The 14030-nt window shown below is 36.2% G+C and overlaps 1 protein-coding gene across 1 annotated transcript in view; it reads right to left on the bottom strand.

The window, feature by feature from the left end:
* Window positions 1-14030, bottom strand: part of AGPS (alkylglycerone phosphate synthase) — a 106129-nt gene that overhangs the window by 71347 nt on the left and 20752 nt on the right. Inside the window, exons 2-6 of the mRNA XM_036421106.2 lie at window positions 8403-8492; window positions 4314-4404; window positions 2249-2369; window positions 2076-2150; window positions 249-320 (exon numbers count right to left, since the gene is read on the bottom strand). Coding sequence (XP_036276999.1) covers window positions 249-320; window positions 2076-2150; window positions 2249-2369; window positions 4314-4404; window positions 8403-8492 — 449 coding nt within the window. The remainder of the gene's footprint in view (window positions 1-248; window positions 321-2075; window positions 2151-2248; window positions 2370-4313; window positions 4405-8402; window positions 8493-14030) is intronic.

The following is a 14030-nucleotide window of genomic DNA, read 5'->3' on the forward strand; positions in this document are numbered from 1 at the left end:
CTTACTTAGGCATTAAAGTCACAGCTTCAACTAGGATACATATGGAAAAGAACCCATGAACTAAGGGTATATCACTTCTTAGGTAGTTCTACTTGAACAGAAATGAAGAGCATAACAATTTTTCAGAATAACTTTATTATAATTATAAAGATATTGTTTTCTGTGGATGGCACAAATATTTAAAATACAAATATTTTAAAATAAAAAAACAAATTTACATATTAAAATTCAAAAGACACAATACCTACCACCAAATGGTATGATACAAAGGTTATATTTGCAGGCTAGATTCACAATCTTAACTACATCATCGTGACATGCTGTTGAAAAAATAAAAAATAAATTAATCACAGAAACATAAATATATTCTGGGTAATACTGCAAAATATGGGACTATAAAGTAACCTTTTCTCATTAACCTATGAAATAGCTATACTAAAGCAAACTGTTCATTATTTATCTTTTTAACTTCTCACTATGAAATAATTCCCTACAAAATTGTTGCAAAAATGGTACAAAATTTTTCCTTCACCCAGCAGCTGCAAATATACCTTATATAACTATAGTTCAATTATCACATCCAAGCAATTGACACTGCTACAATACTATTTACTAATCTATAGAGTTTATTCAAATTTGGCCAACTATTCCTCTAATGTTCTCTTTTCTAGACCAGGATCACACAGTACATTAATTGTTGTGTCCCCTAATTGTCTTTAATCTGAGATAGTACTTCAGTCTATCTTTGACTATTACGATCTTGACTCTTCTGAAGAGGACTTGTCTGTTTTTTCTTAAGAGTATCCCTCAATTTGGGTTTATATGAGTTTTCTCATGGTTAAATTCAGATTATACATTTTGGCAGGAATTCCACAGTTAGTGATGTGCCTTTCTCAGCGTGTTATGACTGAAGGTTCATAATGTAGAGAAGCAGCATTTCTAGTAATGCTAACTTTCACCATTTGGGAATATAGTACCTGTTAGGTTTCTCCACTCTAAACTTTTTATAATTAATATGTATCATGTGGTGGGACACTTAAACTATGTAAATATCATGTTCCTTATCATACTTTCACCCACAAAATTTTACATATTCTTTTCAGGAGCTGCTAAATTTCTAAACTAACAGAGACAAAAGACTAATTCCATACTATTCCCAAATACACAGAAAAATACACATAAAAAATATAGGAAAGTAATTTCATTTCAGCTACATATAATCTTGGACATTCCTGCTATTTATGACATCTCCCTCCTATCCCCAAATTAAAGTATGACTTTTCTCTGAGTTACTCGCTGCAAAATAGAAGGATCACATCTAAGAAGAGTCCATGAATAAGCCATTTAGAAAAATACTTTATTTCTTTTATAGAGTGTAAAGAGGAAAATGAATCAGAAGATCAGTGGAATTTTCTAAAAAAGACAATATGGACAGTAAGGAACAATATACCTGTTCTGCTTTAAATTTTCTGACAGAAGAGATGGGTGTAAAAACCACATATATAAATATACTGCATCAGCAGAGCAAAGTAACAACAGAAAGTTCACCTACCATCTATATCAAGCCAAAAAACTAAAATTAATTTCTCAAAACTTAACTATTCATATCAAAGACAATATGTTTCTTAAACAACTTGCTTTATCATCTGATCACCATGCTTTTTTAGCTCACCAGCTGATATCAACAAATTATTATTAGTTTGCAGTAATCAATTATTTTAACTAAAAGTTTAATTATTTTAATTAATGGTCTGAATATATCATTATTGTTACTAACTTCGTTAAGCTTTTAAATTAAACAAAAATACATGTTTCTACTAACCTCCCAATATAATATTTATTTCTATTGATCTCCTTACGGTAATTAATTAATTAATTTAAAATGAAGATTTAACAATTAACAACAAAATCAATCAGGATGATCAGATCAAGAAAACTTTATGACCTCTAGCAAACTTTAAAAATATAGCTTTATTTTTCACAACTTATATGCTAAAAATTACATATTTCCAACACTAAGTTAACTTAAAATTTAACAATCCTAAATTAAAAAGACAAGAAAAAGAAAAACTTACTTGGCCATAAAACTATATCAGGAATTCGATGAAAAATTCCTTCCCTGAGCAAAAATATCTCATGAAGACAATGACCTATTTTGTGATTTAAAAAAATAAAATGCAAAGACATTTTAAATTACAGGAAATTTTTTAAAAAATTTTTTAAAAAGCATTTATATAAAATTGCTTACCATGAGCTCTAAATACCCGATCATCTGCTTCTTGTGAATATGAAATATTAGTTTCTTTAAGCTCATGAAGAAAATCTTCATTTACAACAGACGGAGGGGTATCACTAGGACTTAAGGATGCCTAGAAAATAAAATAGGTTTCTTTGGTTTATTTCAATAAAATAAATTTTGAATGCCTGTTAGAGTGAGTGACTACAAAATATAAAATATTTTATATTCAAACTAAGACAGAAGTGTATGAAAATACCAAATAATATGTATGGAAACCAACCTTGTGATAGTTATAAATTGGAAATGGTATGGTTAATCACATTCTATAGCATAACTTACAGAAACCTTAGGTTTCCTCTTTTACTTCTACAGCGCACCTTTTTATTATTTCTAAAGATTATAATCAAGAACAAGAAAGATAGCAAAGACTCAAATCTTCAATTTTAAAATAAGACTAGGAGAAAGCAACTTGACCAATAGATAAAATTTATCATCTCTAAACTACAATTGTAATTAAAAATAAAGAGCATAAAAAACTCACAATATAAGTTATAAATCCATTTTATAGGATAACTTTAAAACTTACAACATAATTATAAACTTGATACTTAATTTCAACTAATAGGTAACTAGAAAAATTAATCTTCAACTTTAAAGCTATCTGACTCTGGGCAAGTCACCCAACTTCTGTGAGTTTGGCTTCTGGGTCTGTTAAATTAGATTTTATCATCACCAAATTTATACAACTGCTATAAGGACAGAAGGTTAAATGTGATAATTTTTGGAAAAGCACCTAGTAATATTACTTAGCAGATAGAAAGAGATCTATAAATGGCTTCCCAAATCAAAGCTGTTAAGAAAAACAACAACCATAATATAGAATTTGGAAAAAAGAAAATATAAAAACTTGTAAAGAAAAATATGATGTTTACATAGCCTTTTAGTATCTTATTAAGGACCTCTATTTAATTTCAGTCACATAGTTGGCCCTCTGTATCTGTGGGTTTTGCATCCACAGATTCAACCAATGGTAAATTAAAAAAAACACACACCATTTTTTTAAGTCTGTTGTCCATTTGTAATAGGCCAAACTGAATCCACGAGAATGAAGTTATATGTAGGCATACCCCGCTGTTGATTATATACAAAAAAATAGATTATAAGTAAATATTACAGTATTATCAATGTGAAAAAAGTAATTACAAACAGTCAAGAGAGAGAATTAAGGGGATTAAAAAGGATATTTTAAGAAAAGTTATAAGTCAAAACCGGTTTGGCTCAATGGATAGAGCATCGGACTACGGACTGAAAGGTCCCGGGTTTGATTCCAGTCAAGGGCATGTACCTTGGTTACGGGCACATCCCCAGTAGGGGGTGTGCAAGAGGCAGCTGATTGATGATTCTCTCTCATTGATGTTTCTAACTGTCTATCCCTCTCTCTTCCTCTCTGTAAAAAAATCAATAAAATATATTTTTAAAAAAAAACAACTACCTAGCACCATGCGCCAGATGGGTGAGCCCAGTAAATTGGCTCTTTAAAAAAAGGAAGGAAGGAAGGAAGGAAGGAAGGAAGGAAGGAAGGAAGGAAGGAAGGAAGGAAGGAAGGGAAGTTATAAGATTTGGCTTGGGAAGGGAAATAATTAATTGTTTAGCCTAGTTTAATTACAAGAATAAAATGTATCATTGGATTTCTAAATAAATCAAATAACTACTCACTGATAAGATGGTGGAGGTGGGTATAATGGAAAATAAAGTGTTAATCATAGCCCTTACACCAGTTAGAGGGACATGCAAAATATCTTGCCATAGCAAATAATAATAAATAACAAAATAATAATAACATAAATACTAAGAATGTCATTGGTTTAATATGTATACAGGATAGAGTTTTCCAACCCCACTTATAGAAAAGTGAAACTACCCCCTAACAAGGTCACTATAACTAGCAAACTTCTAAACAAACAAATAAAAAAACATGCATTAAAAAAACTATAACAAATTACAAAGATAAATCTAATTAATTTAGAATTAAACAGAGAGTTAAGCATATTCATAAGAATTCTTTTTTGCTTACTTTCGAGGTAGTTTTATGCTCCCAATTTACTCCAAGGGTATTTTCAATCCATTCTTTAAAAGTTGGTAAAATCATGCCACTAAGTGGGTACCTAAGGTACAAAAAGGTAAACATTAGAGTAAGGTATCCTCATTTAAATTTAAATCTTAAATTCTGCTTTAGTAGTGGTCAAGTAGTGCCTATCCAACCAATCCTCTCATTATAATTATAAACTCTGGATGAAAACAAAACAAATAAAACCCAACTATATCTGCAGTTTATACAGACAAAAAGCAGACAATAAAGGAGTGTGTTTGGAAGAAGAAAACAGCGCTACATGAGTTTCCTTTTACTTTTTTAAATAGGCTTTAGCTTGAGGGGAAGCCCCAGCTGGTACCATAAAAAGAAACAAAATGCAGAAAACCTAGACTTCCTGGCTTGAAGAATCAGAGGACAGTGTTTGAAGTGAGCACACAGCTGGAAAAAGTACAGGGAAATCACAGAAAAGGAGATAGTCAGAGAGGGCCCACTATATATACTCTGTCCAAACATTAGGCTGACTTGAATTACGCATCTATGGATCAGACACTAAACAGCCCAAATAAGCCCAGCTGCTTGCCACCACCGGGGAAAATTGGGAGTTTGAGATCAGTCAAGTTAACTGCTTGATGTGTAAATAAAAAAAAGCCTCTTCAAAAGAATGTAATAGAATCCAGAGTCTCTACAACATGCCATAAACAATGTCCAAGATACATTCCAAATTACTAGATATGAACAAATTAATAAAGTATAATCTATAATCGAGAGAGGGAAATTACTAAGAACTTGCCTCAAGATAATCCATGATATTGGAAATAGAACACAATGATTTTTAAAGTAGCTATAACTATGCTAAAGGACAAAAGGGGAAATATATTTCCAGCACGTAACAGAAAGAAATCTCAACAGAGAAATAAAAACTATAAAAAGAACAAAATAGCCCTAACTGGTTTGTCTCAGTGGAATGAAAGGTCCCAGGTTCGATTCCGGTCAAGGGCATGTACCATGGTTGTGGGCACATCTCCAGTAGGGGGTGTGCAGAGGCAGCTGATGGATGTTTCTCTCTCATCAATGATTCTAGCTCTCTATCCCTCTTCCTTCCTCTCTGTAAAAAAAATAATAATAATATATATTTAAAATATCTATATATTTTAAAAAGAGCAAAATAGAAATTCTATAGTTAAAAATCTGGAATAAAATTTAATTGAAGGAACTTAAGGGCAGATTGAAGATGTCTTAACAGATAGGACAATAAAACATATACAAATTGAAGAATAGAGAAAAAGAATGAAAAAAAATGAATAGAGCTTTAGGGACCTTTGGAACAATAACAAAAGAATACCATATTATAAATGGAGAGGAAAAAAAGCATTTGAAAAGGTAATGGCTGAAAATTTCCAAATTTGATGAAAGAGAAAAATGTTAAAGTTCAAGAAGGTCATAAAACTTGCAGAGGATAAATTCAAAGAAACTCACACTAAATACAACACAGCCAAATTGCAATTAGAGAAAGAGAAGAAAAAGAAAAAATGTTAAAAGCATCTAAAGAAAAATGATACATTACCTACAATGTGATAACAATAAAATTTATGACTGACTTCTCATCAGACACAATAAGGTCAGGAAACAAATGAACATTTTTTAAATGCTGAAAGGAAAAACATATTAACCTAGAAATCTATACCTAGTGAAAATATCCTTCAAAACAAAAATGAAATAAAGACATTTTAAGAAGATAACTAAGAGAACTTAAGAATGTGATGCTAACAGATTTACACTACAAAAAATGCTAACGCAATTATCTATTGGCTTAAGGGAATTATAACTCAAATCTTCAAGGTGAAATACATAATACTAGAAAGAGTAAATACATATGCAAATATAAATGACTATTTCTTAATTTCTTTAAAATATGACTGTCTTATAAATTGTAACATCATGAGTTTATAATGTGGCAATTATAATAAGAACAGGGGACAGGAAATACACCTGTAGATTTGTAAGTTTCTTAGACTTTACATGAAGAGGATATGACACATTTAAAACACACAAAAGAGCACTACAGAGTGGGGGGAAAAAACATAAAATTTGCTACTCTGATTTTGTTTCCTATATCTTTTATCTCAATCCCTATTTAAAATTTATAAAAAAGAATCAATATAAATTTTATATGAGGTTGATACAGAAAACTCAAGTTTTTAGAGATTCAACTTTTCAATTTTAGAAATACTTCTCAGAGGTAAAAAAAAAAAAAAAAAAAAAAAAAAATTCTAGAAATAAAGAAATAAAGTAATTATCCTACCCTATATTAGTATAAAGAAGGCTGATATGCAAACAGTAATAATCCAATCTCTGAAAAGATCAAATTATTTTTAAATGTTTTAAATGTAAATGTACTTTACATTTTTATTAAGTAAATACATTACATATTATGTGCCAGGCATTGTTCTAAGTGTTCTATGTATATTAACTTATAATAATACTAGAGGCCTGGTGCACAAATTCGTGCACGGGTAGGGTCCAGCTGCCCGCCCCATTGGGGGCCAATCGAGGCCTGGCTGGTGTGGAAGAGGGACATGGGAGATTGGCCAGCCAGCCCGCCTCTGATCTGATTGGGGGGGCCGATTGGGGGCCAAGCCAGTCAGGGGAAGGGGCCATGGGAGGTTGGCTGGCTGGCTCCACCCCTGATGTGGGAGCCAGGCCAGCCAGAGTGGGATGACCACTGTGCACATCATAGTGACCAGTCATTGATTGTATTACTAGCAAAAGGGCAAATTAATACTGTTCAGCCAAATCAGTATTTTCTTCCACTCATCCTTTCTAGTCACAACTCCATTTTCTATTTTAGGAATATCACAAACTTCTTATTCTTCTACCCTTTGACTCTTACTGGAACAATAGAAATTTTTGTCACAGGATAACAATATAAGATGACTAGCTCTATTATAGATGACTAAATTGCATTTCTGTGTATGGATAATTACCCTCTGGATGAGTCTTAGTGGGAACCAAAGACTGCCTGCCTTTCAGGAAGTCAAATGTGCCCAACATCCACTTTCCTGGTCTCCCTTTGCAGGCTCTGCCAATCATATGCAACCTGCCCCCACATCCCATCCTCTCCCCACCTCCTCCACTGAACTCTAACTCAGGAGTCAGCCATGCAAAAACAGGAGGCCTTTATTGGATCTATCCTGATTTAGAGTGGCGCCGGCAGCAACCTTCCAATGTCTAATGTCAACAGATAAATTCTCTGCTTTCAAAGGCACTGTGCTCAAGTACAAGTTGACTATTTGTTCCTTCCTATAAAACAAACATGCTATACCTTTAAGGTCAAGAGACAGAAGGAAAGAAATGAAGACAGTGTCTGAGAATTGGTTTTCTAAGTTCAGAAGATTCACTCCCCTCACCCCATCCCCAAAGATGATTGTGTAAAGACAATCTCTACATAGATAAGTTTCTACTGTATTAGACGTTATTCTCTTTAAAACATAAAACATTCATCATCTATAACACTGATAAATTTAATTTTAATCAGAAATTTCTTCTACCTGAATTATATACAATTTCTCAACTAAGTCTCCAACCAACATGCTATCCAGCCATACTCAAGGACTAGAAATAAGAATGTAGATAATATTTATTTTTCCTGTTAACTGGATGATTGGTCCCATATACCAAAATGTTGCAAGATTTATTTCCTGTCAGGGCACTTACAGGAAGCAACCTATTGATATTCTCTCTCACATCGATGTCTATCTGTCTTTACCTATTCCTCTAAAAATCAATGAAAACAGATCCTCAGGTGAGGATTAAAAAAATAAAAGAAAAACAAAGGTCAAACGTGCATCTTCACACCTTCAATATAATTAGTCCCTAATTACTACTCCTGAGGTTTTGTTTCAGGTATAAAGTATATTTAAGTTAGAAACATTGGATAATTATGTTTCAAAGAAAAATAATTTCTCCAAAGGAATAAAAGTTTTCTTGCTGATATTTCAATATTTATGTTTAAAATTTTTCATAGAAACAAAAAGTGGGGGGAAAATAACAAAAGAAAGAATAAACAATTACCTTTTCCCAGACAACTCAACTTGGCCTTTCTTATTGAAGATGAACTTGGAATCATTATATCCCCATCCATTCCATTTCAAAACTTCTTGCCTAATAAGAAAAAAATATATAAATGAGACCTATGCTAAACATCTTAAAACAAAAGAATGACTATTAACTTTCACAGTCATTTAAAAGATTTTATCCCACTAACATTGTATTTGTTTAAATAAAATGGGATGTATATCACAATGTTTATGTATTAAATTTTCCAAATATACAATAGAATCACTCTAATGAGCTGCACCTGCTTCACAAAGGGCTACAACCACTAAATTTAATGCATTCAAAGAAAAAAGGAAGAAAAAGAACAAAAGAGAAAAATATACTTAAGAATAAAATATGCTTTATTTTGTACATTATTGAGTTTATATTATAGGATGGCTAAAAATTTTTGCAATAAAAATAAATTACTTGAATAGGAAACACATTTTTGCCTTATTTTAAAAAAGGCAATTACGAATTTTCTATGACGAAAAAGACCAATTTACAAAGTAGATTCAACAGTAATGACGTTACCAGCAGTCCATTGAAGTCCATTAAAAATCTGAGTGCTACATCTACAACCATTCTAAATCCTTCAATAAGGTATAGTCTCTACCTTGACCTACATATTAACATTAACATAACAGTTAATAACTATATCAGTTTCCAGTAGTCTAAAACAATATGGTATTTTTAGTTACCAAAATATAGTGTTCCATAGTTTTAAAATTTTTCATCAAAATCCAGGGTTCACTTATTCAATTTGCACAGTACAAAAGAATAGGTCTGAGCCTATGCAGAACACAACAGGCAAACACATTTCAGTGTTACGTCAGATTTTATTTTATGTTATAGAATGGTACCCTAGTATATGTGGGCTGCTGAAATAAAGTGATGGCAATTTTCAGTTGGAGATCCAAGATGGCAATGGAGAATGTGGAAGTTACCTCCACTTCCTCCAAAGACAAAACTGGAATTACCACTAAAATCCTGAATAACTAATTGAAGATTAGCTGAATAAGATTCATAACTAAGGATTTACAGAAGCCATATTGAGATGGACATTCACTAGCCCGACCCACCTAGCTCCTAAGTCCCCTACCCTACTAAGCTCAGTTCTATAGGAGGTCCAGGCAGAAGCTGGGACAAACAGAGTTGTGTGGCTCTACGATGGGGTATAGTTTGCCCTCAAAGGCCCAACCAGTTTGAAACCCTCCCTTCATACAGCCAAATCTTGGTCTCTTTGGGCCTGATAAACTCTGTGGGCCTCCCCCTGATGACTCCTTCAGAGTCTGCCCCCAAACAAAGGTCTGTGGGTACCCAGTGGGTGGCAATTAAACTTGGTATACCCTGGGACATTTGCTGAGTGGCCTCAGAGGCAACAGTGGTACAGAGTTTGAACCTGTATCAATCTGGTGAACACCACTCACCCCTACCTGGTGACTTACTGAGAAACTACCTCATGCCCCAAAGTCTCTTTCAGTGGGTCTGAGCCTAACAGAGAACCAGCAAATAGAGACAAGTGGAGACCCTAGGCTTTTGTTGACCTGTCCTTAGGCTTGGTGTTGGTGTAAGCTGGCCTTTATGTACAGCTTGGTTTTTCTCAGGCACACTCAGGCCCATCAGAGGCAGCCACAAACTGTGGATCACTTTGTAGCTCCAAACAGGTCACCCAGAATCAGTCACAGGCAATGTGTAACATTAATCAACATCCAAGTCCTGCCCAAGAGATCCAGAACCCCACACCCAGTTACCAGCTTCAGAGCAGAATCCAATTGACTTCACATATGGCATTTTAAAAGGAAGATCTCAGTAGGAACCAGACCATGCTGAGGCAAATTCTGCTTCATGTGGTCAGTATCTACCTGCACAGTAGTTTGTATAATGTGGTTAGGTCAATTCTCAGCCAGCCAGCCAGAGGGTTGACCCATGCATGAACAGATCAATAGAAATCAAAATGCAATTGCAACAGGAGGGCTCACATAACCCACACAAGAACATTCCTGGAGCAGCCAGCTCCAGTAATCAAAAAGACTATATCACAACATCCCACAGGACACCTACTATATAAGGCTACCTTATCAAGACTGAAAAACATAGGTGATCTATCTTATACACACCATGTTTCCCCGAAAATAAGACATCCTCTGAAAAAAAGACCTACTTAAGGTTTCCTTCTGAGTGAAATATAAGGCATCCCTGAAAATAAGCCCCTCCCCCCCAAGGCTAAACATGAGAGATTTGGTCCACTGATTCTGAAAGAAATGGAGTCACAAGAAATTCACCAGGAAATTCAGGAATTGGATTGTTATGATGATGTTCCAGAAGATGATGACATGATTGTCATTGAATAAATGAGTAAATTCTTGATACTGTAGGATTCAGTTTGTCTGATTTGTGTTGACGACTACCGTACTACTGTACCGTATACAGGTAATAAATTTCCTTTATTTTCATTTTATAATAAATGTTTACCATATTCTTCTTCATGGAAAAATAAGGCATCCCCTGAAAATAAGACCTAGCGCATCTTTGGGAGCAAAAATTAATATAAGACACAGTCTTATTTTCGGGAAAACAGGGTAGAAACAAACACGAAGAGGCAACAAAAAATGGAGAGACAAAGAAACATGCCCCAAATGAAAGAAAAGGAGAAATCTCCAGAAAAACAGCTAAATGAAATGGAGGCAAGCAATTTACCAGTTATATAGAGTTTTAAAATATGGTTATTACTGTGGTAACTTCAAAATCATGAAAAAGGACATAAAAACCATAAATGATAACTAGTCAGGAAATAATACAATATCTGAAATGAAGAATACCCTAGAAGGAATAGGTTAAATGAAGCAGAGGATCAAACCAATGATTTGGAAGATAACAGAAAGCACCCAATCAGAGCAACAAAAAGAAAAGGAGGCCGAAACCGGTTTTGCTCAGTGGTAGAGCGTCGGTCTGCGGACTGAAAGGTCCTGGGTTCGATTCCAGTCAAGGGCATGTACATTGGTTGTGGGCACATCCCCGGTTTTATTTCTCTCTCATCGACGTTTCTAGCTCTCTATCTCTCTCCCTTCCTCTCTGTAAAAAATCAATAAAATATATTAAAAAGGAAAAAAGAAAAGAAAAAGAGGATAGCTTAAGGCAGCAGTTGCCAACCTTTTGGACCTCACAGACCACCAGTGGGTCCTCAAACTACCAGTTGGTGACCACTGCTCCAAAGATTTCCTTAAACCAGCAGTCGCCAACCTCTTGGACCTCATGAACCACCAGTGGTCCATAGACCACTGATTGACGACTGCTGGTTTAAGAAAACTTTGGGACAACGTGAAACATAACAACATCCACATCATATGGGCTTCTAGAAGGAGAAGAGAGAGAGTAAGGAATCAAGAACCTATTTTAAGAAATAATGAACCAAGATGGCAGCAGAGGCAAACACGTGTACTCACTGCCTCCCACAACCACATCAAAATTACAAGTAAAATACAGAAAAACCATCATTCAGAACTGCTGGAAAGTTGGCTGAATGGAAGTCCTACAACTAGAGAAATAAAGAAGAAAGCACATTGAGACTGCTAGAAGGTGTGGAGGTGTGGAACGGGCTGGTCGGCACCCACGTGGGCTGCTTTTTTTAATCCAAGGGAGATCGCCTCTGTGGATGCTGCCCGGAGGGAGGAGCAAAGGGTCCAAGCCCCACACCAGATGCCAACCCAGAGTGTCAGAAGTGGGAAAAGAAGTCCATATGGGCAGTAAGAACCTCGGCCTGTAAAAGTGTGGATTGGGGCTCAGTAACACAGAGGCTGCTGGAGATGCAGATGTTCCTTTATTTTATTTATTGAATGATTGATTGATTGATTGATTGATTTCAAAGAGGAAGGGAGAGGGAGAGACAGAAACATCATTGATGACAGAGAATCATTGATTGGCTGCCACATGCATGACCCACACTGGGGATCAAGTCTGCAACCCCGGGCATGTGCCCTGACCGGGAATTAAACCGTCTTGGTTCCTGGGTCAGTTCTCAACTGCTAAGCCACACCCAGCTGGATCCAGCTTTTCCTCTTAAAAGGCCAGCACCATTAACTGAACTTACAAGCTTCCACTTCCTCTGAGCTCCAGTGCTTGAAGCTCTGGGGGACCCAGACACATATGAGGAGCAACTGGGCTGTCTGGCTTTGGGACAGGAACTGTCTGGCTTTCTTCCAGGTAGAGGTGCTCTCTAGCAGTGGTCATTGCTCCCGTGCTGGGACCTCCCCAGGTGCAGGGCTGACTGGCAGCCATTTCTGTTTGCTCAGCCCTGGTGATTCCATGAGACCCTGCCACCCCCACCCAATTTACAACCCATCCAAGCTGTGTGAAGTGGCTTTTGCATATAAATGGCCTATCCTTTCTCAGACTAATACCTGTCAAACAAGCTGTAGCTGGGTCAGGGAGCCTCAAACCTATCAACAAAAGGCCCAAGACCCAGCACTAGCACCAGCCTGCCTTTCTTCACAGCTGGGCCTCGTCTGGACACTTCCAAACCCAATATAAAAAAGAGGAATCTGCAGATCTCTCTGTAGGTCCAGGTGGGTGGCCGCAGGCAGTGGCTGGCTTTGCACCTCCCTGGAGACCCAAAAGCCAGTGTACCCAGTGGTCAGTGTGAGACAACACAAGACTACAACTCCACACATCCATAAGCAATACACTCAAGGGGCAGACTCAGTGAGCACCAAAGCCCCACTGAAGCAAGTTCTACTCTATTAGGGTGTCTCCTGCACAGCAGCTCTCCCACTGTAGTCACAGCTGGTCCCCACAGCCAACTGGCCTGAAGATCAGTTCCTCCCAGTGACACCAACAGCAATCAAGGCTTAACTACAACAGACTGTGCACACAGTCTACAAAGGGGTGCACCCTCAGGTGACTGGGGAGGCTGAGCCACTGGTCCCTATAGGACACCTACTACACAAGGCCACTTAGTAGCTCAAGGAGTTTTAGTAGCTCTACTCAATACATAGAAACAAACACGGGGAATTAGCCAAAATGCAGAGACAAAGAAACATGTCACCTGATAGAAAGCAAACTACTGGATATAGAGTTCAAAACCACAGTTATAAGGTTACTCAAGAATCTTCTAGAATCTCCAAGGGATTTAGTGAGACTTTCAAGGATCTTAGTGAGAATGCCAAAAAAAAAAAAAAAAAAAAATTGGAAAAGGACCAGTCAGAAATTAAGCATACAGTGATTTAAATAAAGAATAATATATAGGGATTCAACAGTAAACTAAGTCCCTGAGCCTAAGCCGGTAGTCAGAAATCCTTAGCACTGCCGAGACCGGTTTGGCTCAGTGGATAGGGCGTCGGCCTTTGGACTGAAAGGTCCCGGGTTCAATTCCTATCAAGGGCATGTACCTTGGTTGTGGGCACATCCCCGGTAGGGGGTGTGCAAGAGGCAGCTGATCGATGATTCTCTCTCATCGATGTTTCTGACTCTCTCTCCCTCTCTCTTCCTCTCTGTGAGAAATCAATAAAATGTATTAAAAAAAAAAGAAAGAAAAAAAAAAAGAAATCCTTAGCACTACCACAGAGGCAGGAACATCACTGCTGCGCTTGCCAGCTGTGAGCCTGG

This window comes from Pipistrellus kuhlii, unplaced genomic scaffold (genome assembly GCF_014108245.1).
Source record: "Pipistrellus kuhlii isolate mPipKuh1 unplaced genomic scaffold, mPipKuh1.p scaffold_m20_p_7, whole genome shotgun sequence".
Classification (NCBI taxonomy): Eukaryota; Metazoa; Chordata; class Mammalia; order Chiroptera; family Vespertilionidae; genus Pipistrellus; species Pipistrellus kuhlii.